The 26,871-nt window shown below is 36.2% G+C and overlaps 1 protein-coding gene across 6 annotated transcripts in view; it reads left to right on the forward strand.

Annotated features, from left to right (window-relative positions):
- The window catches only part of B3GNTL1 (UDP-GlcNAc:betaGal beta-1,3-N-acetylglucosaminyltransferase like 1), a 133,014-nt gene that overhangs the window by 91,425 nt on the left and 14,718 nt on the right, over positions 1–26,871 (forward strand). For all 6 annotated transcript variants that reach the window (XR_007507517.1, XM_049812700.1, XM_049812703.1 and 3 more), the window contains 3 exons: positions 2,896–2,991; positions 12,396–12,520; positions 22,132–22,267. Coding sequence is in view for 5 of the 6 variants with exons in the window: in XM_049812700.1 (XP_049668657.1) it covers positions 2,896–2,991; positions 12,396–12,520; positions 22,132–22,267 (357 nt within the window). In the remaining variant the exon portion in view is untranslated. The remainder of the gene's footprint in view (positions 1–2,895; positions 2,992–12,395; positions 12,521–22,131; positions 22,268–26,871) is intronic.

Genomic DNA, 26,871 nt, shown 5'->3' on the forward strand with positions numbered 1-26,871 from the left:
GGAACTGGGAAGTGGGGGCAGGGAATCGCCGTTCTGGGACTAACTGGGTGTCGATCAGTGGGTGGTGAGCAATTGCACTGCGCATCATTTGTACATTCCAATCCTTTTATTATCGCTGTTGTCATTTTATTAGTGTTATCATGATCATTATTAGTTTCTTCTTTTCTGTTCTATTAAACCATTCTTATCTCAACCCACGAGTTTTACTTCTTTTCCTGATTTTTCTCCCCCATCCCACTGGATGGGGGGGAGTGAGTGAGCGGCTGCGTGGTGCTTAGTTGCTGGCTGGGGTTAAACCATGACAAATGGTCTTGCTGTCCTCTCTGTGTTGGGTGCCGTGTTTTCGTACGTCCTACTTTGTGGTAACACTAGTGTTTTTGTGGTTAGTTGGATCAGGGAGCAGATCCAGCTGAAAACTAAGCTAACAAAAAAAAAGAATTTCAGCTTCACAAATGTTATCATTGGCGTAGGAAGGGACAAGGTAGCATGAATTTGTCCATTGTGGCAGCAGCACAAATTTAAATTTCCTAAAGTTTATTTTGACGTCACATTATAAATAATCATATAGAAAAAGCTTATTTACAAAGTCATTGACTCTTAGCTGGTGTACTGTTCCAGGTTCAAACACTTTCTTGAAGGATAGGACCCTGAAATCATGTGTGGCATCATCAGTCTCAGTTTTGTCTGTGTGGTTCCCCTCTAGTGTCTTTTCTGAGGTGGACAGTGAGCCATAGAGCACTGTTTGATTTAGGAGAGACATCAGTGTATGTAGTATGTGATGGTCTACTATATCATCATCGTCATTATATCATCATCTATGTTAACATAAGTGACATTTTGATGTTTTTTCTTTTCTCAGTGTTTCAAATTTGTTCTGTTTGGTTTCACTTAAGTATATATGTCAATGGAACACAGATTATCTAAGATATTTGGGATGTATGCTCTTTGTACATAAGCATGACTAATTACATTGAGCTACAGCTTTAAGATTAAGTGCATTTATGTTCTCTGATGAACGTGGCTGCACTAAGGAAATGGCATTCTAGTCTCTCCAAACACATTTCACATATACCAATAGGCTCAAGACTTTCTTTGAAGATTTTCTTTCATTCAGAAATGAGATTCAATGCAATGCATTCTAGCCTAGCTTTTCTCCCTACTGTTGTTTTCTTATGGGATTACTGTTTGGTCATTGTTTGGTTCAGGCTACATTCAATTGCCCTTGTAATTAGTGTGGAGCTAATAACCATGTGCTGAGTAATCATGTCTGCTCTGATTTTCTGGGATTGTTTTGACTCTTTCAGCTCCCACTGACTTTTGGGGGAGTTTTTCACATTTGGCACCTCTGAAGCTAGCGTATTTCAGTTACGAACAAGCTGCTAATGTGTTAAATTATAGCCATGAAGTGATAGGATTATTCTGACTAAATATGACTGCCTAAAATTTGAGTGTCTATATCAACATGAGTCATCCTCTGGCCCCTTTACGGACAGTGAAGTTCTATCATTATATGTTCGTGGAGTTAGCATGCAGTGTGTTTTACCCTGAAGTGGATGCCTGTGTTTGGTCAGATGGTTCATGCCATAAGAAAAGTGCAAGTAGATCAGCTGTTGAATTTTGATTAGATTTCTAATCTAATTTGTTTGGAGAGTTGGTCTATGTGTCTGTGTAGAGCTAAGTGTGTAAAATTTGGGTTTTAAATCCATGTTTATTTGTGGAAATGGAAGCTGCCAGACATAAGAAGATTTTAAGGAACTCCGTTCCAGGTTGAAATTGAGGAGCATCTTTAAAGTGTAGATGCTTAGATGCATGTGACAAAATTTACGTTCATGCACTGATGTTTAAAAATTTCAACTCTACAGGAATATTAATAGTACCACTATAGCATGCTATGAAAGCATCTGCTCATACGATCAGCATTTTCATTACTGTTTGAAGACTGGCAATAATTGCGAGGTTTCTTTCTTCTGCCTTCATAAACCAGGCTGTGCTCTGTTTCCTGTGTGGTTCTTGGAAGCAGGCACAGTCTTCTGTCTGAACTTTGTGCATTCTGTGTGACAAATTCAGTTTCTTGTTTGGCTGGATACTTCATCCTGTAATAAAAGAAAAAAACAGTTTACCTTCCATAATCCAGATTCTGGTTTATTTCATAGTTGTGTTTACAACAAGTTTGTTTAAAGCTGCAAAGGCTGATTTGTATAGTTCTTGGCTGTCACTACTCAAGAGGATGAAATTAATAGCCACTCCCTTTTCAGTCCCTAAAGCATTTTCTGTCCAACAACCTTTTAAGGTAGGTACCTGGGTAGCAAATCCATAGTGCTCTGATAATGTTTAAAATTGCATCTTACTTGTCCAAACTTGATGAAGATTTAAGTATCTTTGGCAGAAATAAAATATCAGTGGAAGTTCCTACTTAATATATGTGTAAGGAATATAAAATGGAAAATCAATGCACAACAATTGTAGTGTTAAGTTTAAGAACTTTTAACTTTTTAAGATTCTTCTCAATTCATTCACTTTGATATCAACATCACCATTATTAATAGAAGTGTAATTTCCTGTATACTTCTCTAAATTTGAAATAAAGTTTGAAGTACTCTGCATGTGTTGCAACTTATGATAGAAGAGAAGGTTATGGAATATGAAGCAGGAAGTAGATTCATCTGTTGGGCTGTGACACATCAAAGGTGCTGGTATATACTGCAGTTTAAACACTAAGCACATGCTGAATTTTAAGCACTTGCATTTCTCAGTGCTTAAAATTGCTGAAGGTTAAGTATAGGCATAAGTATTTGCAGGATTTCAGGTGAATGTGTAAGGTCTACTTCATCCTCCAACAGATGCTGGTTTTGACATTCTATTAATTAAGACTGGCTTTTTTCATCTTTTTCCTAGGTGTTTACCTCCCATGGACCTACTGTGATCATGCCAACCTGGTTCTGTTCTCGAGAATGGTTTTTTCATGTCGGGAAATTCGATGAGGGTGGAAAGGTGAGTGCTACGGATGATATGGATGATAAGTAGTCCAGGAACCATCTCTTTGATTAACAGCCTCTGAAAGCCCTAAACCTGTTATTAAGAAACACTAGGCAAGGGGGTATAGATAAAAACAGGTCTAAAAAAATCTGGGTTGTACTGTATACCTGTCTTTTCTTTTTTTTTTTTTTTTTTTAAATCCCAGTTGTTAACCAAGTACAGTTGTTTTGGGGTAACTCTGGTGACTGAAGGACGTAACTGAGATGGGCTTTGTAGATAAATCTAACACATTTGTTAGATATGGCAACATACATGGAAAAACTAAAGAAGGATTCAGGCATTCAAGCCCTTCTTCAGTCCCTGAAATAGATACAGCAGATCTGAAAGCTAAACAAAAGTCAGCTCATAGTTTCATTATGAGCCATCTCTGAAAGGTAAGGTAGATTTGGTGAAAGAGATTGGAAGGGAAGAAAGGCGCATGATGGCAAAGAGATGGTAATACATTCTCCTAAGGGGAAACGTTTATATCCCTAAGATGAAGAAAGAAGGAGAGGAGATCGCAATGTGCCATAAAACTACTATAATTAAATCTCATTTATCCACTTATCTCATTATCCACTTGTCAATCTTAGTTCTCAGGCTTGCCCTTGGAAGATGTCAAGTAGCTTTTCCACAAAGATCAGGACTGGGAGGTTACAAATTAAATGACTGTTATCTGAGAAGTGTTCCTCCACTGACAGTTAGATGTTCTTTATAGATTTCTTATATGAGTTCAATTTGGTTGCTTTAGGCTCATCAGCATGTTTATGGAATAAAATCCAGGGTTGTCTGTTGGTGGTATTTATTGTGGTAGTACTAGAAATATGCTAGCAAATAGATCTAATTCAGACACATTTGGATCTATTCTGCATGTTTTGGACCTGAGGAGTTTTGCTTCCAGTGGGTTTGGTGATATTTTAGGGCTAGAATGGGTGGTTCTGAATTTTTTTTCAAAAGCCTTCATTTAAGAGTATTCTAAAAAAAAAAAGAAAAAATAATATCTCCTAAGGCTATTTCCTATTTTATTATTTAAACTACAACATACTATCATTATTATTCTTTTTATAGCTTCTACATGGAGCCCTCCTGTGCCATGCAGTGTGTATGTATACACACATGTGTATATGTATGAGGATATACAAATATTATTCTTTGGGCTGCCAAAAAAATTATAATTTAAGGAGATGGCAGACAGAGAACAGAATTGTTTAGAGTGGTGAAAAGATTTGCCCTTAATTACATGGTGGGTGAGTGGAAGAGCTGGGAGTGGTGCCTGGCTCCCAATACAATCTACATTTGCTGATCCATGCTCTTTATTTCTTTTTTATTATTCTTCCTTATCATTGTATTTTCTTTTTTTGAAGAATCTTTGACTTTGTGAGCATTATTAGTAAGCTCAAAAAAGAAAGCAAGCAAGCTAAAACATAGTAACAACAATGGAACAGCAAGCCTAATGATAAATTTCAAGAGGTTAAGTTCAACAGACTATTGTTCTGTGCTTTTTGCTTTTAGTTTTGGGGTGGTTTTTTTGTTTTGCTTTATATATATGTAACTGTGTAGGAACTATGCCACTGGTTATTCAGATGTAATATGCTGACAATCTTAATCCTAATGATTTTTCAGCCACAATGCATGCTATGTCCTTCTAGTTTTAAAAATTACCAGTGATAAGTTGAACTTATCTGGCTGATAGAGGACCTTCAAAAAGATACCATACAAACAAGGGTGACGACAGATATGAACAAAGCAATGAACATAAGCAATGAAGTCAAACCTTTGTCCTTTGTGGGTTTAGAGGACACAAAATCAAGTCCTAAATCTTTCAGGATTTAACACTGTAAAGTATTTAGCATTGATATATCTCATTCATTTTCATTTGAAAAGAAATCCTTTGAGGCAAAAAAAGATTTTCCCTGTGTATCAATAGAACTGTTATAAACTAGTACTGAGTACTCTTAAGGATCATATCCATGTGTGTATGTTTTGACCTGACCCATGACCTGACTGTGTTAATTTGATCACTTCCATCTTCATTTTTGGGTTAGCATTTAACAGTGCAATCTGTAAGTGTCATATTGCTGCAAGTAAACACAGAAACAGGCCAACAAATTTCCACATTTCGGCCTTCTCCATTTGCTAAACTGTTTCCATGCCAAAAAGCTGCATTTCTCATTTGGAATTAAATCCAAACACCTGTTCTTCGTATTTCAGTGCTTAGAACAAATGGAAGATAATTCTTCCATGGAAGAAATTGTGATTTGATGTTTATCTTGATACTATAGGTGGACTGATAGAATATAAATATATAAGCTATGATATAATCTTTTTTTTAAATTACAGGTAGTTATGCATGTATGCATGTATCTCTCCATCCATCCAGGCATTACATGAAACAGATTTTTAAAAATATTTTCAAAATGTTTTTAGAAATAAAATTCTTTCTGGTCAAGATGTGCAATTGTTGGAAATGTATTCCTTTTATGTAATCACTGTGGCAATGTTCAAGCAAAATCCTAAATAGCGTCTTCATAAATGGTGGTTAAGAACCTGACAGGCTTGCTTTATGAGTTAATTAACTAAAATGGTAGAGGTGTTATTTATGCAACCTCAGATATATGATAATTAAAGCAGAAGTACTTAAAAGTAGTATATTTTAGCAAGGTCTAATGGTGTGCTGAGGTGAAGATAGTACAATAGAAACAGTCACAAGCCTATAAAGTAACATTTTAAATAGTACCCACTGCTAGGAGGAGAGTCACATGAACCGTATTTCTGACTTAATTTTTTAGGAAACTAAAGGAAATAATCTTCCTGTTACCCAATTGATTCGGTTAAAGAGTGCAGTACCTCCTTACTGAAAGAAGTAGCAGGACTTTACTAAACTCTTCAGAACTCACACTTGAAAATTAGTGTGTGATGTTATCCGCATGATTGGTGTTACTCCTATACTTTTTGGTGTCTTCTAACAGCTAGCAGCATTGCTGAAAAGTCATAACTGTGTCTGAAAGTGTCACAAAAAGTTATGCTGAGGAAAAAATATACATGGTCTTGTATAATATGAAAAGCAGATTTTGAAGCTATATCATCTGTTAATGTAGGGTACTTATAAAGTCACGTGTAGTAATAGATGTGGGGTCTGTTATTAGCTAAGCAAAGTTATTGCTTCATATGTTTGACAGTGCACTTCAATTTGCATATAAAACCAACATTTTCCAATTGTATCTGACTGGCCTTGTGTACTTCTACCAAAATGTATTCTTCAGGTGGACACCAGATTTTGTTTGCTCTTGATGTCCAAATGGAGATCACTGGGAAGGCACATTATGTGTCTTTTTCTAGTCACTTGTGTGTAATGACACTAAGCTAAAACAACCTAGCTTGTTGCTTTAGATAAATGCCCTAAGAAATCTTGAGTACAATAAGAACTGTATAAATGAGCATTGCTAACCTGCAGACTGCACTCCATGCAAATGTGGCAAATTGTGTAGTCTTGGCTTTATTCAAGCAGTATTATTCTTGACATCACAACTGTAATATGCCACACTTGTTTCTTTCTCTAGAGTTTTACCACAACTTGGTCCCTAATTTCCTGTCACCTCTGTATTTAACCTTCCTTTTTAAGTGTATGAAAACTAAAAATGGAGTGACAGCCTTAAAGTTCTAAACTAATCTCAAAGTGTAAACAGGGGGAAATTATTCTTAATGAGCCCCAGATGGAATAGCGTATTATAAGCCACTGGCCTCTCTGAATAGAAACTGTGGCTCCGAACAAAGCGTCTGGAGCTGTTTTGATCTATTTTTGTGATAAAAGGTCACGAAAACCACAAATTGAGCAGTTGTCAAAATATCCTTTGGTGCACAGGAGACTGTGGCACATGTTGCAAAGCTCTAAGGTAACTTTGTAGGCTATTAGGTGCTGACTAACACATTTTTTCCATTTTTCTCTGCCAGAGCGCACAAATGTCATTCCCTCCAGAAAGGCAAGCAGTTACAATAATGCCTGAAAGGTAAAAGGCTAAGTAAGAATTTGGTTTTTTGGAACATGAATTAAAAAAATGGTCAGTCTATCAAATAACCTATCAAGGTGCCTAGGGAAAAATCTGGATAAAACACAGGCACTAATGGTTTTGGCTTGGTATAGTTAAGGCTGAACAGCGATCAATATTTGATCTAAAAAGGAAGGAAACAGTGGTGGAGCCAATGATTAGGTATACTTTATAAGCTCTTTAAAAATATACCCCATACCCCATGTCTAATGACATTTTTGCTAGTCTGTTATTAAATATCATTTAGAATTTACCACCTCCGTTCCATTTGACTTCCCCATCATCTTTGTTTAACTGAATTTCTCTGTGCCAGTACATTTGGATGAAAGCAAACTTTTGGAGTTTCCTCTAACCTGTGTTATTTCCCAAACAATGAAGTAAATGTTTCAGGCTTCAGGTCTTATAACCAAGGCAAAATGATGTAAAGACATGATTTGGATGGGTGCCAAAAAATGAAGTGACAGATCTGCAGAAAGAGAGACTTAAGAATTTCTTGGATAATCCTGAAGAGAAGCTATTAATAGCTATTCAATATAGAGTCAGCCTGTGGTTAGTCTGCTTGCATACCTCTGGTTGACCATTCTAAAGGAAGTTGAACTAAGGAGTATTTTCAATTAAAAATAATTTCTCCTTGAAATAAGTAATTTCAATGAGAAGTTGTTCATTGCAAAAGAAAAATACAATTGGCATTTAATATAAAACTTGTCTTTAGAGAAAGACGAAGGATGGATAATTCTTGATAAATTACTTTAGTTCCTAATTTTTTTCACCTTTACATTTAAATTGGAGGAGAGCTGCAATATCTTATTTAGTTTTAGCTTCCAGCAGCTTAGTAGTCGTTCCTGATCAGCAGCACACTTTGAACAGCATTTGTTGGTGAGTAAGAGAGTTTAATGTCTGGCAGAACAGCATTTGTTTCTAAGGCAGGAGTACTTCCTTTAAAATAGGGTGTCTTTTGTGTTCGCTTTCATCCAGCCAACACCTCAGTGTGTGTTATTTCTGCAAGTCCAAGATTTAGCTCAAGACTTTGAGGAAATGCTGTGGGGCAGCTCTTGGCATACATATTTTTAAAAAACCAAACAAACTTACTTTGATTTTTTTTTTTTTTTTACTCAGCATCTCTGCTTTGTTGCTAAATTAGTTTAGATTTTTTTCTTCCTGTTTAATCTTAGGTGTTGTAAGGCACACCATTTGATCTGCTTTTTATGCAACTCTATTGTAATATTAATACTGAAATGTTTTTCTTTTTTAATGAATGTCCTAAAATGTGCAGTATGAAATGACTTAGTTTAAAAAATAGAAATTAAACAAACTCTTTCCAAAGTCCTGTAAGAAACAGAATAGTATGGAATCAAAAGTTACTTCCTTTTTGATTAATTCTTTCCATTCACCAGTAGCAGGCTCCTCTGAGGAATTAAAGCAATTTGGCTTATTCTGTACACCAATTACCCTGATGTTGCTGTCTGGTTTGCAAAAAGTGTACCAAGTTCGAGCCCAATTTTCCATGATGCCTGTGATCAAGAGGAAGGGTTAAGCTTTTCCAGAACTGAAGGGTTTTTTTCATGTGTGGATAGATTTACTTTCCTTGTCTTGTTTGTCATTGCTTTTTGTTAAAAATGCATGTATTCTTGAAATATAAAACATTGTGTTAGATTTCCCATTTTCACTAGTTAGATTGCCCTGCATAGGCTAAATGTCCACTGGTTTTGCTTACAAGGATCTGCCACTTGTACTACAGTGCCTGTCAGCTGGAAGAGGACAGGGGAAGACTACATGTCAGAGGTGTTTAAGAAGGCTGAATGAAGGGAAAAGACATGGACGAGGAAGTTGGGTCAGACTGGTTCTGTGGCAGAATCAATCTCCTGTATTAGGTTTAGCAGTAAAAGGCAGCCCTTATATTGTCTATATGCCTGTACAGCCTAATGGTAAGTTCTGTCCAAGTGACCAAAAGAAGACTTCTGTCAACCTAAAGTTCTGCCGTGGTTACTGTTGGTCGCCCCAGGGCTACAACATGATCTTTCACCAGGTTTTACTAGTTACAGCATTGCACAAAGGGCCATTCTTACGTTAAAAGTCCCCCAAAATTGCTCATCAGTATCTTCATCCCTACTGATGCTCCTCACCATTACTGATGGTGGAGCTGCAAAAATTGTAGCCAGCATTGCTTGTTGTAGTGGTAGGTGGCTTGCACCTCCTTGCCAAATACATATGTTGAGGACACTGTAGTTGGAGTACTGTTTCATGCACAGTGACCTGCTAGGATGGAGAAACAGTAAGCAATGAGAAGATAAGAGAAGAATGTTTAGTTTGGTCCCTGAACAAGGAATTAGTTGAATTCACGTTAGGTTCTTCTTGACATCCGATTGTGTATACAAAATCAATCCCTTCATCTCTACAGCCAACCATCAGCAAGTGATGCCTGCCCAAAATACTGGGTAAACACAAATCCTTCACCTCTTTAGTAGTATGTTAAAGAGACTGATGATTTCGCATATGGTTAGTGCATGCTGGTTAGAACAGAGCAGGTGCAGGCGGTGTTTTTCACTAGGACTTGTAATCAGCAGCTGATGAGCACAACCTTGAGTGAGGCAGGCCAATCCCTTAATGCACCACAGCATATAGGGTTGGGTTTTGCCTATAATGTGGAAAATTCTGTATATAGTCCAGTAACATCTAAACTGTGCAATTTAGTTGTATTTATTAATGCTGAAAACTATTTATGTGGTAACCTATTGCTGAAATGCTGGATTGTTAATTGATACTTTTAGCTTTGGATATTAATTTTCCAAAAATACCTTAAAATATCCCTTTAGTGGTTAAACAGCTTTTCCTTTGAAAGTTATGTTGTTTGACAAAGATTCCTGGCGTTTAAAATGCCATCTGGATCCAATAATGTGTCTCAATTGGGAAGAAACTCTTGTATTGCAACAAACTTACACGCTCAAGAGCCATAGGAAGTCCCATCCCTGCAGGATCTGTAACACAGTCAACATCTTTCCTCCCCTGAAAAATGCGTGGCAGTGCTGCTCCTTTGTAATGTGAGAGGCCACTGCTGAGCAACACAAGGCACCTGCTCATTCCTAGGAGTGAGTGTACTTTATTTCAGAGTACTTCTGCCAGTTAAAGTAAAGTAAAAGAGCACTCAGAACCAAGCAGTATTTTGAAAGATCCTTTTACTTTTGTAGTAACTCTCTTTTTTAATATACATATTAATGGTTATCTTGAATAATGTAAAAATGCTTACCCAAAAGAAAATGAATTGCAGATATGTATGTGATGTAATCATGTATGTGAGTCAAAATATGATTACTGCAGTAAGCTGATATGTGCTACAAAATTTGTGCCCTGTCTGACACAGTCTAGTCTGTGACTGGAAAAGAGAAAAAGGTTTAAACTTTGCTGCTGACTCTCAGTATTTTCATTAAAGTCCAGAATAAGAAAAAAGATAGAAAGGGCTACAAGAAAAATGGAAAGAATTTGAGTTTGTGTTTTTCTTATATTCTTGATGACTGTGTCTGCTACTCCAACTTCCCCCAGATTTCTTTTGTGGCTTTCAAAGTTGGTTCATATAAAGCATAAATTGTATGAAGTTCTCTAAAAGTTTTCTTCTTCATCACAGCTCTTAAACTAGAAGTCAGACAAATATCTACAAAGACAAACAATAGCTACAGATAAGCTGCCCTTAGCAAGCAGTCAGATCAGAATCCATTTTATTCGGAATCTGGGAGTATGGCCCAATTCAGGGTCTTAAATCAATCTATCATATAGTGAAGTCTGGAGCTACAAAGTACAGAACTTGATGTGGTTCTGATTTCTCCCAAGATACTTACGTTCAACTGAGTGCTTTGATTTGTTTTCCAGGGTTCAAAGCTTTTTTTGTCTCGTTTCCCTTCCCCTCCCCACACCCCCTTGGCTGCTCAGTCTGGTGGGTATGAGAAGCAGCCACTGAACTGTATTGCTCTTGTAAGTAGAAGGCCAGAAGAAACCACAGAGAGATTCTGTGTCCAGCAGTTTAATTAGAGAATCTCCTTTTCTTAATTATGGAAGAAACTCAGAAGCTGTGGTAATGGGGGGAAAAAATATTTTACTTTTTTTTTTTTTTAAACTTACACTCCTACTATTTTTCTGTGTTGTAATAGAATACCTAAAGTTGAGGTTGAGGTTTATGCCCCTGTTATTCATGTATGTGATTTTGCTACAGAAAGGAATGTATTTCAGTATCTTTCTCTTCTTTTACTTTTCCTTCTCAACTTTGTCATGTTAACTTCCAGGTTTTTATTGATTTGACACTTAAATATTTTATTTGGCCCACCTGGTTCTATATAGCAGAGATCTTTAGCCTGATAAAATGATGGGGCCTTTTAAACACTGGGTTGGAAGAAAGAAAAATCTGTAATTAAACATAGAAAAATTAAATGTTCTAGCCATTATTTGAAGAAGTTGCACCATTGCAAAATGTAAATAGATGCTACTTTTTTACCTTCAGTATGGGGCTGTATCTTTAAAGGTGGGTTTATGCTTTTGTATGCTATGATGTGTAATTGAATACTATGTGCCATAAGATTGCCCTTCTAACACTATGTCTGGCATGAAGATTTTCTGATTTTTAGGTGGGAAATGTTGCATGTAATCATGAAATCTCTAATATTTCCTAGAGCCTGATACATTCACAATTCTAGGAGCTTTTTTTTCTTGCAGTGTTTCAGCAGTATTGCTTGCAATCACATTAGGAAGAATATACCATGGAAATAAGTTGCAAGGAAAAAAAAAAAAGTTTTGTTTTCAGACATTGCCCTATTCTGAGGCTGCTTTTATTAAGGTTTTTATTAAGGTCTCTTATTATGGAGCCTGATTTACCTTCCCTAAGTAGAGACCAATATACGTATTTGTATGGCAACCAAAGAAAGAACGATAATTCTAGTAAAATGAAAAAACACTCTTCTGAAGTCACTGATCCCTTTCAGTAAACTATTTGGTTACGTGGCACTTCAGGCTTCATAAACTGTTCAGCAGCTGGGTTTCTTTCTTTTGGGACTAACCTGTACCAAGCATTATATCCTTGTCAAAATGAGATGATGTTTATTTTTCCACCTTTGTCCTTGTGGTCAGCTGTACTTAGTTTTTAAATAGCACTACTTGCTTTTTAATAGCTTTATCTTTTCTAGAGATATGTTTATTTAATGACCCATTAGATATCTTAATGGAGACATACAGAAATAATATGAATAAAATTATGTTAAAGCTTATTCATTTGGCTGAAAAATAAAATGTGTCTTCAGATGTAACTATGAATACTGGTCACTTCCTGATTTGAAATAACTGCTTCTCTTCCAGGGTGTTCCAGAAGATTTGTTGTTTTTTTATAAACATATCCAAAAGGGTGGTGAAGTCTTTCGAGTAAACCATTGCCTCCTGCTGTACCGTTACCATCCACAGGCTGCAACTCATTCCATCCTAGAGTAAGTTGCATTTTTTGGTAGAACTTAAAAATTAGCTTCACCTTGAATGATTGGCAGCAAAGATGCTTAATCTCTTAAAGACATCACACAGCAAAATAATTACCTAGTGTTGTGTGTGTCTGTATCTGTTTTTTTTAAAAAAAAAGGCTAAAAAGCAAGCATAACATAATATGTTGGTAGTATCCTCTTTTCATGGTGGAAGGTTAGTTTTCTGTTTGTTCTTGCTATAATTTGCTTTTGAGTAACATACTGTAATGCTGGAATTGAAATTATGAATTGAAATCTTTCGTTTGCATACTGTTGCCTGTACACTATCTGTGTACCTGTGTTAATGATTTAGTGAGGCAGGGATGGGGTGGGGGCACTTTAATATTAGACAAATAGAAATTATATGTAATTGTTTTGTCTTTGCAAATGTTTTTGAAGTAATTTCACAATAGGTATTGTAAGAGCAAAGAAGCATTTTGGGGACTGCATTACAGCAGTACTGTTTTCTCAACTTCCAGTTACCATTCCTTCAGCTGAGACTCTGTAACTGATCACATGATATCTCGTAATCTGCCTGAATAACGTCTCTGGTTATCTAAAGCATCTGAGTTTCTTACCCTTAAAGCAGATTAAGAATACTTTCTATGATTATGTATCTTATCTGCTGAACATGGCAAAAGCAAGCAGTGAAGCAGTAGCTTCTTCAATACTTTGAACATGATTGCAAGAATGTGTTTGAAATATATCCTAGTGGTGAGTTTTTAATTAGGATTTTTGATATGTGAGGTTTTGATTCTCATATTTTTTTGCCATGTGAACCATAATGTAAAATATATTTTTTCATTTTAAAGCTTAATTTCAAAATGAACTGTCTCAATTTTAAAAAAGTAAACAAAAACTTGCAATACCAACAAAACCTGTCTTTTGAAAAAGACAATAAAACCTAAACCTTTCATCTGATAATGTGCTACATTTACATATATTATTTTCCTATTTTAAAAGGTCTAGACCATATAAATCAGATAATAAGGTTTGAAAAATACCTGAGGATGTTTAGAAGTAATTATCTCAGGTGCTCCCTTGTAAGCTCTTGCCTACTGCTTTTACAGTGCTGGTCTACCCTTAAAGAAAGTGTTATACTGTCAATTGCGGATTCCTCTATGTGCTCATTGTACCCATCAAAGGTGTTCTTCATGATCAGAAGTCCTGCAAGCTGAGCCAAAGTTGTTTCTTTCTCTTATGGATTGACATTAATAACAAATTATGCAAGTTTTACTGTACTTTAGGAGTCCCAAACCAGAATCACAGTGGTAATTAAGTAAGCTGTTTTCTTACTGATTAATGATATAAATACACTTTCCAGTCCGTCCTTTTTGTATGGCTTTGTAGAACTGACTAGTAAAACTAAACATTTTTATGTGCATTTTAGTTGTATATCACTATATTATTGTATTACTGTAAATACTATAGTAGGTTAGCATAAATATCGTGCTCATGGTTAATGTCACTACAGATCTTTATAAATACATATATATATATATGCATGTGTATATAAAATCATTTCACTCTGAAACAGTCATTCCAAACAAATAGAAGGTATTCTTCAGATTTTGCAAACAAATATGAGGTAAATTATTTTCCTTTTTATTGGTGTTTAAATGTAAGGGGGTTTTTTCCTCTTTTAGTGTGTGATCATTTTGGCAGTTAGTTACAAACTTTTCAGCCATGCATCATGGGATGCTAGAACTCTTGGAAGTCTGTTGCTTGTATCTGTGGGAAAACATCTTATTCTTGGAAATGAGTTTGTTTTGAATTTACTGCAAGCTGTTGCTTATTCAGATCCTACAAGGTTGTGTGGCACAAGGACCCTGAATTACAACATACTGTGAGAATGTGGAAATAATGTAAGCTGTTTCAGATGTGCAGTTTGCATGTCCAAATTGGCGCCTTTCTTGTCTTATTCTAAGAAGTCAGGCTAGCCATTCTTCCTGTTGGCTTTTTGCTGGTACTACTGTTAATAACATTTTGTGTGAACTTTCAAATATGAGGTTGTGTAACATCTCTTCTTAATGACTTGTTCCCCTGTTTGTTGCCTAAGTTGTGAAGGGCTGGCCAGCATTTGTTTCTAGAGACCAAGGTGTGCATTGAGCAAAAAGAGATTAATGGACTCATCACAGAGGTTTAAGTTTATAATTTAAATTGGGTCTTCTCTAATTTGCCTTTTGGTCACCCAACCTTATTTAATGCGTATTCTACATTTTCTAGAAGTGTCGTCCTGTGTTGTTGTTGTTCCCCACCCCTTTTTTTATGTGATGTCTGTTGTTTGAGCAGTTTTCTGTGGCATTTTGCCTTTCACCGTTGGCCTGAGTTGTTTGTGAATTTTCAGAGTTAGCCTACACCTGGATTTGGAAGTAGTAACTCACCAACCAGATTAATAACTTGTCTGAGATCAAAATGATGCTTGTAGGAAAGCTGATTTTTTTTTTTTTAACAGTTTATGCCTAGTTTCAGTCTTAAAAAATAGAGCTGGTTAGTAGGACTTGTTTATACAAAGGTGCGTGATTCAATCTTTTCGGCAAAGACAAAATTTGCTCATAGCCTATTCTGGGCTGCTTTCAGTTTATATGAGTGTCTTTCATTACTGTTCAGGGAAAAAATGCCTGATTTTGCATTTTCAGACTTCCTAAAATATATATAAAACTACTTGGCAAGCGACATTTAGTTCTTTTTATTTAGTATGTATAATTGTAAACAGTAATGATTTTTTGGTCATTTTGTATGATTAGTATCCTTCTGGAACAAATATCTAGAGGTGAAAGTATCTGTGAAGCAGGAAACAAAATCTTATTTGCATTCTCCCTTACCCTGGAGGCATCAGACTGCGTTATTAAATGTTTTGGGTGTGTGACAGAATCTAAATGAAGTATGGTGTCTATATTTAGATTTCATTAGGTGCATACAGAAATATAAATGTTCTCATTGTAATTTAATCTAAAGTCTATGATGGATACCTGCTAAATGTGAATGAGCAATGCAAGTTTTGAGAAACTTCTCTTCAGCAAGGAATTTACAACACAAAATCCCACATATTGTATCTCTTAAATCTAAATCGTTTTATCTCACATTACAGCTTGTATCCTAGGGCTGTGTGTACTTTGTGCTACATAGCTACATTATACCGATGTGGTACAATATCAGAGCTGGTTTTTAGTGAGAAGTACTGTAGTAAGAAAGTTTGCTGTATAATAAAAACATTGTAAAATTCTTAGATTTTTATCTTGCCAAAGGGGAGAAAAAGGAACTGTAGATAAAACAAGGTACCTCATTGCAAGATAAAAGTCAGCTTGGAACAAGATGAGCATAAAACATTGTACTTGTCTTTAGGTAGTGCCGCTCATGAAGACAGGCAGTTGGGGCAGGTAGCTAATTCTGTAGCAGTTTACAAGCTTTTGGTCAAGAGAAATTTAATATACGCAGAAAATAAGGTTTGTACCTTCCATCTGAGATTCAGGCAATTCCCTTTTATGCAGGAAATGTAAAGTGTACTTACAAGGCTTACAGTACTTTCATATGCTGTGTATTTGGAATGAGTATAATATTTTAAGAGCTTGTTCTGCAGAAATAACCAAAATTACGTAATCTATTGAAACCATCTGGTTTTAGGCACTAGAAGCTTCCAGTGTCATCTAAGCGAAGGGGAACAGGCACTTAGTCTGAAACACACATTTGGTTGTTTTAGAGGTACTCTAAGGCATGGGTCTCATATCACTGATGAGTGCAGGAATGCCTGCTTCATTTCCTGCAAAAACATATGCATCCAAAAATAGGCAGGAGAGAGGAAGAACGTAACATATTCCTGTACAACTGCAATAAAGATGAGGCCAACTGCATTTTTATCTTCTATGCTTGCATTTGGCACTTCAATTAAACATGAAAACTAATGACCTCATTAGATTCTTGAAAAGTAAGTGGCATTAACATTGATAGTCTCTGTCTTTCTTAATAAGCCTTTCATGAAAAATAGGCCACAATGCAAACCATGCCTCAGTTAATGACCCATGACCTGAAGATGAACTCAGACATTAATAGAACCTATTAACAGTGTAGCTGTAATAACTCAGTGGGACGATATAGTCCAGCAATTAATAAGTTCACATGAAGTTCAACAGAACAACAACAACAAAAAAAATCAGTTTATTCACCAGTATGGTCAAGGTTCAAATGGGATTCATTTCTGAATTTCCTGTGGATTGTAAGGACCTTGAATTCTGTGTGCAAAACTAGCTATAAAGAATCTGTTCTTTCAGCTCTCACTGTGATGAAAAAGTTCTCTGTTCTTCCATCTCTGGATTATCTATCAGGTAAGATTCACCTATAATATAGAACTCTCTTATCGTGGCATGAATGAAAAACCACTGGAAGAGGCTGTTCGCTTCCTGTCTGGTGTTACCTGAGCAGCGTGCAGGACCAATGTATATAGAAAAGGTCAGATTTATAGTATTACTGTGGATGGTAATCAATGCCTAAAATCCCAGTACTGTTTAGGATATTGGGCTTGTATTTGTACATTTCTCAAGTACTTGTACATCTGTCTTTGCTCTGTTGATTCACTTATGTAGCCTCACTGGGGGAAGGAGGGGAAAGGCAGTGAAACAATATGGCGAGGTTTAACTGAGCTCAGACATTAAATCATATAGCTTTTATTGTCACATTATCTTTCATTTCAAAATAGGAATAGAGCAGATGTTTCTTGACTCCTGTATTCAGTCAGTAGGTCACCACACATTTTAACAGAGCTCCATTGTTATATTACTTGGGTGGATGGTATGGCAATAACTGCTTGGGACTGAGGAACACACTTTGTAGTCATTCTCACCCACTGCATGAATACCCTCATTTCACTCCTGCAGAATTTTGGCTCCTCTTCTTCCTTCCAGGCTACATAACTGATGAGTATTGAGGGGCCATGGCAAGTGAGATCTTAGGAAAATCACGTAAGCCTGGAGAATGATTTTCCAAGTAGAAAAATGTATAGTTATAACATTTCTTTTGTAAAGTAGAGAAGTGACAAGAAAATGAAAGAAACGTGAAAAATAATATACTTCAGGAATTTTGGTCAAAGAGGAGTATTAGGATGTGGGAACAAACTTCTGCGGTCAGAAGACTTTGTATCCCCCTTCTGGCTGAGGAAAATCTTGTTAACTGAATACAGGCTAGGAAATCATACTAAAGGCTACCGGGAAACGGCTTGCTTTAATCCTTTCTGACATGGGTAGGAAAAGCAGCCTTGATTTGGGGTGATGCAGACTAATAATACCTCCTAGTTTTTGCTGGTGGCTATGAATATGTAATAACCCAAAATCTGAAAATAGCTGTGAGAATCATCTGAGTAGTGGTTGTACAACTTCTAGATCGTTTCAGGCATTTTCTTTAATCATCCTTTGCACGTTGCTACAGTTCCCCTCTGTTGCACCTGCACTGGCTCTTAAAGGATGGGAAAATGGCATTCCCTCATCCCTCAAGGCAGGAATCCCAGTTATCTCTTCTGGAAACATCAAAAAAGGTGGCAAATTAGGTGAACCGGAAACCTGAAGGGTATAACTGAAACTTTCTTTTGACACTCCATAAGCTACCTTTTGCTTCAACGTGTGAGATACATTGTTAGCGCAGAGCAAGTTTTCACAAAGATTGAGTCTGTGATTGTCACTCTAAACCTCAGTCACAAATTCTCCCCTCAATTCTGTATTTATCTGATGATCTCGGCTTGCACTGTTAAAGTATTTCAAGGTTAACTCAAGACTGCAAATTGTTCAGTGTAACTTAAAATTTTCATTAAAATGGGCCCACACAATATTGTGGCATAGGGGATGTGATTTTAAAATTCTCCTCTGTGAGCATTTTCATGAGAAAGCCTCATAGTGTTGCAAACAAAAAATCACAAGTGCTGAGGTATATTGGTTTCATTTTCACAACCCAAAATAGGTATTTAAGAAAGCCATTTATTGGTGCTTAAATGAAGCTGTCTGACAACATTGAACAGAGATCCGATTAATTTGGAGTTTAATAACTTCTGTATCCTTTTATTTCTGAATGCAGTTCCCTTACATACTTTCCCTACTTGCATTTCTCAATATAGCATTCATAGATAAGATTGGGTCAGTAAATCTGCTTTAGTCTGATACCTTTGTGGAAGATTGGTCTGCTTGAATTTTACCTCTATAGGGCCTTTTGTGTGGAATATAGGCACCCATCACCTAGACAGCAAATGTGTACTGTCTGGAAGCAATCAATACTGAATGTACTGGGACATCTCCATGACAAACAGAAACATTTTCTGTTTGCCTAGACGTAGATTCCATTGTTTGCCATACAATTAGAAGTTGATAATTCTTTCTGTGCCTTGTAAGGTTCCCTGTTTTTCTGTTAGCTTTCTTAACTTTGCAAACCCAAGTAGAAAAGAAACTTGCCTGTGTCACTCAAGTCAACAGATTCTGAAGTACCTCTGGAATGTAATGGTTATCCTTCTGAAGGCACATTTCAAAGTAAAATCAGTTTTAAAACCTCTCCATTTATGTGTAAGGCAATAATCTTCCTTTTTAGAAGGTAGCAGAAGCTCTAAAATTTCCAGTAAAGTGATCCTGGAAAAATACTTGACCTTCATATTTCTTTCCTTTAACTTTACTTCTGGGAATGTAGTATGCTCTAATGAACATGGAAAAAGGCAAGTGTCAAAGGACACCAGCAGCAGCTAAAGCTTTGCAGCAGGAATGCAGCTTGTGGTTGCATTAGAAGAGATTTGCAATCAAATCCAAGATTTATTTTTTTTCCCTCCATTAGTTGAAGTGCTGGTGCATGGCCGTAGTCCTCAAAACAGTGTGGAAATTTTATATGGAGTAGCTGTTCTTCTTGGGTACGTTTATTTGCGTGTGAAGTTCTTTCCAAGTTATCACACCACAATCAATGATGAAGTGCTAAGCAGGATTTGGCTGTGCTCAAAAATTGCATACTGAAGTGAAGTGGGCTTTTGGAGCTAACTAATAATCCCAGCAAGAATCCATATGCCTTAGTACTATGAGGGTTGCATGTTTTTCAAACCATAACTCAGGGCTGTGAAGGAATGATGCAAATAAAAACACAAAATTCCTGAAGGTTTGCTAACAAACTTCTGGGAACAAATTAGGTTACCTGTTAACCTCAGTAACCTCAAATGTTATGTTTGTACCTCAGAGGTATACTTCGTAAGAATAATTTGGAATAGTAATTTGTATCTGTTACAGGGCTTTGTGAAATTTGATAATCTGTTATAAGAAGGAAAAATATGAAAACATTTCATAGAAATCAGATGTTACTGTAATGCCAGATCATCAGACATCTCTAGCGATCATACTCATGTATTTTACAGTTTTGTAATGGAACCAAAATTGGTGTAATGCATGGAGGATTATCCATAATCAGAGCTGCAACCAGGAGACAGAGCAGACTGTCAGTCATTCTCATCAATGAATGAATAACATAGCTGTAGCAGCTCCTGTTCCTGACTATCTACCCACCTGGGCAGTTTAGATCCTTAACATCAAGGAAACTTGAATGGATTTTGATTTTTCTATAAATTTGCAACCTGCACTTTCAGACCAGAAGTAGCTTACTGTAGCTGCCCCATGATAACTTGTGCTGACTCATGACTCAGAAGCTTATTTGAAGCAGAAGTACTAACATATTCTTGGAGTATTTCAGTGTTTAAATTCTATACCAACTTGATAGAGTCAGAAGACTCTGGGGCTCAAAGTTGAACTGTGAAGAAGGTATATATTAGTAGGAAAAAATATGTACTTCCCAAGACAAAGAAAACCATGGGCAGCTTTAGGATCTCACAGGAAAATTACTAGGTTTTTTTCTGTTAATTCTTTAACTAATTTCTGCATCTGATTTCTTGGATCACAAGATGTATTACAAGTTCTAGAACAAGTTGTAACAATTATTATAAAGTGTATTGTGTTCTGTCATGATAAAGCAAATGGAAAAACCTATTTGAAGAACTGCTTTCAGAAAGGAAAGACAATTAGGTGTTTATCAGAATTTCCTATGAAAGAAATTTTCAGCTCAAAGTGCCTGGTTCAAGAGATGTAAATTAGGAAGATTTGTCCATCGAGCCATAAATTGAGGATATCAATTTATTGTTTCTAGAAAATTGTTTATTAAGTATGAGATAGGCTCCTAGTTAATAAATACTAAATGAATGCTAGACATGAAACAGGTGTTCTTAATAGCAGGTAGTTTTATTTAAACCATTGTATATTATGTAGTCTTATATATTGCATTATAGGGTGGTAATTGCCATTTTAAAAGCATACATGACTGAAAGCAATAGGAAATGTGTGCACGTGCACATGTACACACACACACACACACACACGAAAAAAAGTTGTAGTTGTCAAAGTGAATTTGGCAGTTGGGAGGAATGGTCCATGAACAAAATTCTTTCCTTGGAGTTGTCTTCTCTTTCCGAGAACTTTCTTTAACTTGTTGAAGATCTCAGCGGGTCTTCAGTAAATACAGATGTTAGGTGTTCCCTTGTTACTGGTTCTGAAGCCATGGGGTTCATAATTTGGTGTTAGTCTCACAGTTGTTTACCTCAAGTATGTGGCTTAAATTATATTGTGGAACTTATGACAAACATGAAGACATGAAGGTGTAATTGGACACAGACATCTGTCAGCTTGCTTTGTTTCTAAAGCATGTTTTAAGGAGTTTTATGAGGCATACCACTTCTTCCAAAAAAAGAAAAATAATTTCCACTGCTCTTTGTTTCTAGTAATGCTATTTCCTTTAAAAGTAGTCTTCAAATAAAGGCACAGCCACATTCATGTCACTGCTGAATAATACTTTGGAACCTTGAAAGTTAAATCACTCTTCTGTGGTCTAAAATGTGTATGTGCACATTCCTAAGTGTGAATCGTGTGCAACAGACGGTAGTTTCAGTGTTGTGTGTGACTTTGCAGTTCAGTGATCATATCTTGCTGTATGGGTGTCCACTGATTCAGACTTGCTGAAGACTTGAGTCGAATACCACAACATAAATGGACTTTCATTGTAGCATTGGGCTGTATATTTGGGTCAATTGGAGTCCTGAATTTGTGAGATTTCAACTTTGCATTGACAAAGGAGAATGAATGCATGGGCAGATGGAACATGAAGTGGTCATCTTGGATTTAAGAGATAGTTTGCCTGTATGCACTGCACGGTTATAGAGCAGTTCATATAGTGAGTACAGGTATGGGCAAACAGTGTATTGGTGGGCAGTTGGAGTTGTCGGTATTGAATTTGATTACCATAGCCACAGTTTGTCATCTTCTTGTGATCTTCTGTTAAGGTTCTTGAAAATAATAGTGGTTTAGCTACAGCTTCAAATCTATCCTAATGATTTTTGTCTGAGAACTTCCACAAAATTTCTTTTTTTCTAGCAACAGTTTACATTTCTCTTGGAAATTCTGGTGCGATTTTGTTGTATCATATGTGAATCAGTTTGATCAGCTTTAGGTGTATGTGGGTATGTACATATGCATATATGTATATAATGCTAGAATTTTTAGGGATCAAAATCCACCTTTTTTCTAACTCTCCAGGGGAACCATCTGGAATCACCGAGTCAGGTTTCTTGAAGACAGAGTCCTGAGCTCCTGGACATCATTCACCATTTGGAATGCTGGCAAGCAAGGCAAGAAGCTCTACAGAAGCTTGTCACCAGCTAATCGGAAAAAGGTGAGCTAGTAAGAGTGGGTAATATCTGTACAAAATCACTTTCTTCTCTTTCATATGCCTCCTTGCTGCATCTAACGTAGCAAAATTCTCATGAGATATTTTGTCCCCAAAGTACTAGTTGATTAATATAAATCGGAGAAATTTTTAATATTCTGCATAATGTATTTCTTCTTTTCAAATGCTATATTACTTTTTTTAGAGCATACGGTGTGTATGTAGTGCTATGTATGCATCCACGTTCCTGCTTGCTGGTGACTAAGCATAGTAATAGGCTATACACACTATATAACTGTTTATGGCCTGCTACTTTGTAACTAACCATGTAGTAGCCAGGTACCCAAGGTGAGTAGATGAGTAGACTAACTCTTTATTTGCATGGTATAATAGTAAACTACCTTGTCCAGAATTATTCATATGTGTATAAAATTTGCCCAGTTCCGAAGTGGATACTGGACAGGTCGCTGTCAGATGCTGATCAACCTGATTTGTATTATGAGGACTAGTTGTAGTGTAACTCCCTTTTGAAAAGCTTGATTGTTTAAAAATAGGAGTGGGGTGTGGGGTGAACAGGCAAGTAGAAGCTATTGTACATGACTATCCAATTTACAATCAGTTGAAAATGTGGAGGTTACTTATGTTTGGAAATGGCAGATATTTCTCAGGACAGATTTGTCTGAGAGTTTAAATATCTTTTATAGCATTTTCTTTTGTGTAATAACTTTTTGTTAGATAAAGGCTTTAGGGCTAATGTCAAATAGCTGTTTCTTATCAAGAGCCACAGAACATTCATTTTATTACCGAATGTGTTTTCTTTTCTTGAAAATATGGATGGGAAGACAAACTGACAAATATATATGTAAACCTGATTAATGTTGTGGCCCTCAGACCACACACATATAAAAAAAAGAAAGGAAGAAATTTGTATACTCATAGTTGAAATTACTGAATAGACATGGGAGACACTCATACAGTAAATACACAACACAAGAATTGAACCTGAATTTCCTGCTCGATACTCCAATGCCACCCCTCTTTCACTGCCATCACATGGTAGTGGGTGAAGTGTATGAAGAAAGAAGATTAGATGCTATGTGTCTCCAATCAGTTACTTCATTCAAAGAGGACAGAACTGTCCATTAAATGTATTGAGTTATCTTGGTCATGCAGCGCAGTGTGCACATGACTCTGGGGGGATTACGAAAATATTCTCTTTTGTTAGTATTTTGCATAGCACTAACTTTCTAGCAACCATTGCACTTTTCTGTCTGCAAAATTGTGAGAATTAGAAAATAAGTTCCAAGGGAAGAGATGGCAGCTCATCTGGTAGATTTTTGAGATGTTACGGAAAAAATAGACTATGTTGTTTTTGTAGCAGTGTCTCACCATCTTAGGTGTTAGGGGGTTTTGGGGTTTGTTTTGTTTTCTAGCTTTTGTGTGCCAAGCCAAAATGGAGATTGATATTAAGATAGAACACCTAGCTTTGGGTTACATTTGCCACCTACTTCTATAGGTGACTCATTTAGGACTTCACATCCTGTTCAGCAAACACAATGATAATTTGAAGATGTCACTGCAGAGATGATAAAAAGGGCAAGAGAAATATTATTATATTGGTGGGGTTTTGCCATTTTTCTGCCGAAGGACCAAAGTTTACCTCTCCTTCAGTAAGGAACAACCTTCATTCCCCGCTATGCTAGCACTGACAGTGTGGTTCTAATTAACTGGATCTTGATGTTCTTTCCAGCTGACCTTTACATAACGTTTGCTTTGGCAGTGTTGCAGGCCATGATACTATTTTGCTTCTGTCAAGGTTACAATTGCACATATTACAGTATGCTTTAGTTTGATAGTGAAATATTGCATTGAGCATTAACCCATTAATTACTGGATACCAGACACATTTAGCAAGCTTACATGCCAGATGCAATTGCATGTGCCAAGTATGACTCATTTTGCAAATGTACTGCAGAAAACTACTGCTAAAATGCAGGCACAGTCTGATACCTAATACTTTATATAGAGTAATCAAACTTTATCCACTAAGTCTGACATGTTACCTGAAGTATTCAGAGGTTTTCTCAATAACTAACAGAGATAAATACCTTCAGAAAGTGACTTGTATCATCTTAAGTGAGAGCAGGGGCCTAGTGTTTAGATAGCTAATCTCTAATGAAATTAGTATTATCTGTAGTGATTAAAGCACTAGTTTTATGTAGTTGTTCAGGCTCATTATGATTGCCATTATACCATCCTAGCTTTTCCAAAAGTAAGATCCCAAGTCTGTCCATCTCGGTCAGAACTGAAGCTTGAATGATATCCTAATGTTTCATGGTAAGTCACTGGCAAAAGGTTGTAAAAGTAGTTAAAACATCTTGCTTTTCCCAAGTGCTAATCAAAGGATTATGCCGCTGGTGTTTCAGGAAATAAATTAATAAAATTTGCAGTAGGTAAGTCATGGCAGTTTTCATTTTATTCTAAATTAATAACAGTAAGAGGAGGCTAGTTAAACTCCATGTTATACTTTTCCTCAAAAATCCATCAGGTATTTTGTGACTGATCTTCAACTCTTGCCAAAGACTCTAAAATCCCATATGAACAAAGGTTGTAAATAGTTGTTGCTTCATACTTTCCAGCCCTAAAAAACAAAAAAATACTTTTTTTTGTGTCACCCTTTAAAGACTACCTTAACAAGATGTAAGCTTTCATATATTCTGTTAATTATGACAACACTAGAGATTCAGTATAATTTTGAATCTACAAGTAGAATCTAGTGTTGTCTTGTAAATGGAGGCCCTGGGGATATGAATTCATCAATTATGTAAAATAGACACCATTAAAATACAATTCCAAAAGCCCCTTAAGACAAAATATGATTTATTACATCAATACAATTACCATTTTCTCTTCTGAAGGTCCAGTTGTGTAAAACAGTGTGATCTTAACAGGTATAATACCCTATGAAATGCAGGTAAAAGTGCCAAAATAAGCTGTATAATTTAACTGTGTAAATTTAATTTCAGTTTTTTTTATACTTTAAGTCAGATTAGACCCTTGAAAATTTTACCTATACCCTGTTTCACTGTTGCTGCATCATTTTATCAAGATTCAGAATTTTATTAGTGTCATGAGACTGATTTTGGTTGGAATGTGGAGTCACAGAAGCCTTGTTTTCCAAATTGGTGCTGAGTACCTGTAGAAAATTTGGGACACATATTCCTAGAATACATAATAACCCCCCTCCCCCTCCCCAAACCTCTTACATACAGCTTGTATTATTTTGTAATTGTGAAAAAACCTAAAGTCTACTAAATCTTCAGGAAGAGAATTTATTAATCTGAACTGTCAAGCTTAGGGCATGTAAGAAAACATCTTTTTCAAAAGAGAGTGTTTCTTGTATTTTCAGAACCTGATAAACAAAGCAATTGTATTTCTTATACTGACTAGGTTTTTGTGGGATGTTTGAAAAGAATGTTGCATGCTGAACAGCACTGTTTCTTAGAAAACAAAATTTTGGCAATTCCAGGAAGCAGCAGTCTGTGTATGTTCATACTCACTAACAAATTATTACTTTAGTCTGTTTGGAAAACAGTCTGAATTTGAATTATGGCTATGTTAAAAGAGAAAAGGACACCTAAGCAATATTGTCTCTTTTCCTCCAGACATCTGTATGGTGAATATTAAAATAATTCTTTGTCTCCAAAGAGCTTAGGCAAAAATCCAAGGCTCAGTATTTTTGCTAAACAACAACACAAGAAAAAAAATATTATTCAACTAGTAGGTTTTTTATGAATTAATTACCAGGATCTCGGTATTCTTAGGGAAATTCTCTTTCCTGGCTGTCCCCTTCTTGATTCACGCAGTTGACAGTGTTTCAGTATTAGCATTTCTGCAAGAATGAAATCGAACAGACCTTTTTTGTTTAAAACACATCCGTCTTGTCTATAATTTGCAGCTGAAGATGGAAACCAAATGTTTTGGGGATGCTATATATGCCTGGAGGGTTTCTGAGCTGTCTTGTCTGCTCTTTTATTCTCCATCAAACTTTAGCTAAAAGGAGAACTTCAGAATTAACATTTTGTGTCATTTCCGATAGCTGAAAATAGTGCTCAAGAAGCTAACAGAAAAGAAGGGGGAAAGGACGAAATAAGCATCAGCTAATTAGTGGCATGGAAACAGTACTAGTACACAGCCAGCCCATGAAGTTTCTCTATGACAACCTTATCTGCCAGTGGCAAACTTGAAAGCATCAAGAAAGTATTTTGTATGCCCTTTTTCCTAGCTCATTAACCATTTAAAATCATCTGTTAGTTTCTCTTCACCTTTTTCTAAGAGCAACATCACTAAACCATGTACTTTAACTATGATCCTTCAACTTCCTCACAAAAGCAAGAAATGTTTACGCTTTGTAGCATTTTTAACTACTCTAAAGTATATGAATGGCAGTATGAGAGTGGGAAGTGGGGACGTGTAAAAGCAAAGAAACATAAATAAAGGGAAGAATATTACACCTACCTTGACTGTGTAGCAAAAGATAGAATGACAACATGAAAGCGAGTTAAAAGAGAGCCAACAGAACAAAAAGAGAGAAATGAAATTGGAAAGCT

The sequence above is a fragment of the Accipiter gentilis genome, chromosome 10, assembly GCF_929443795.1.
Source record: "Accipiter gentilis chromosome 10, bAccGen1.1, whole genome shotgun sequence".
Classification (NCBI taxonomy): Eukaryota; Metazoa; Chordata; class Aves; order Accipitriformes; family Accipitridae; genus Astur; species Astur gentilis.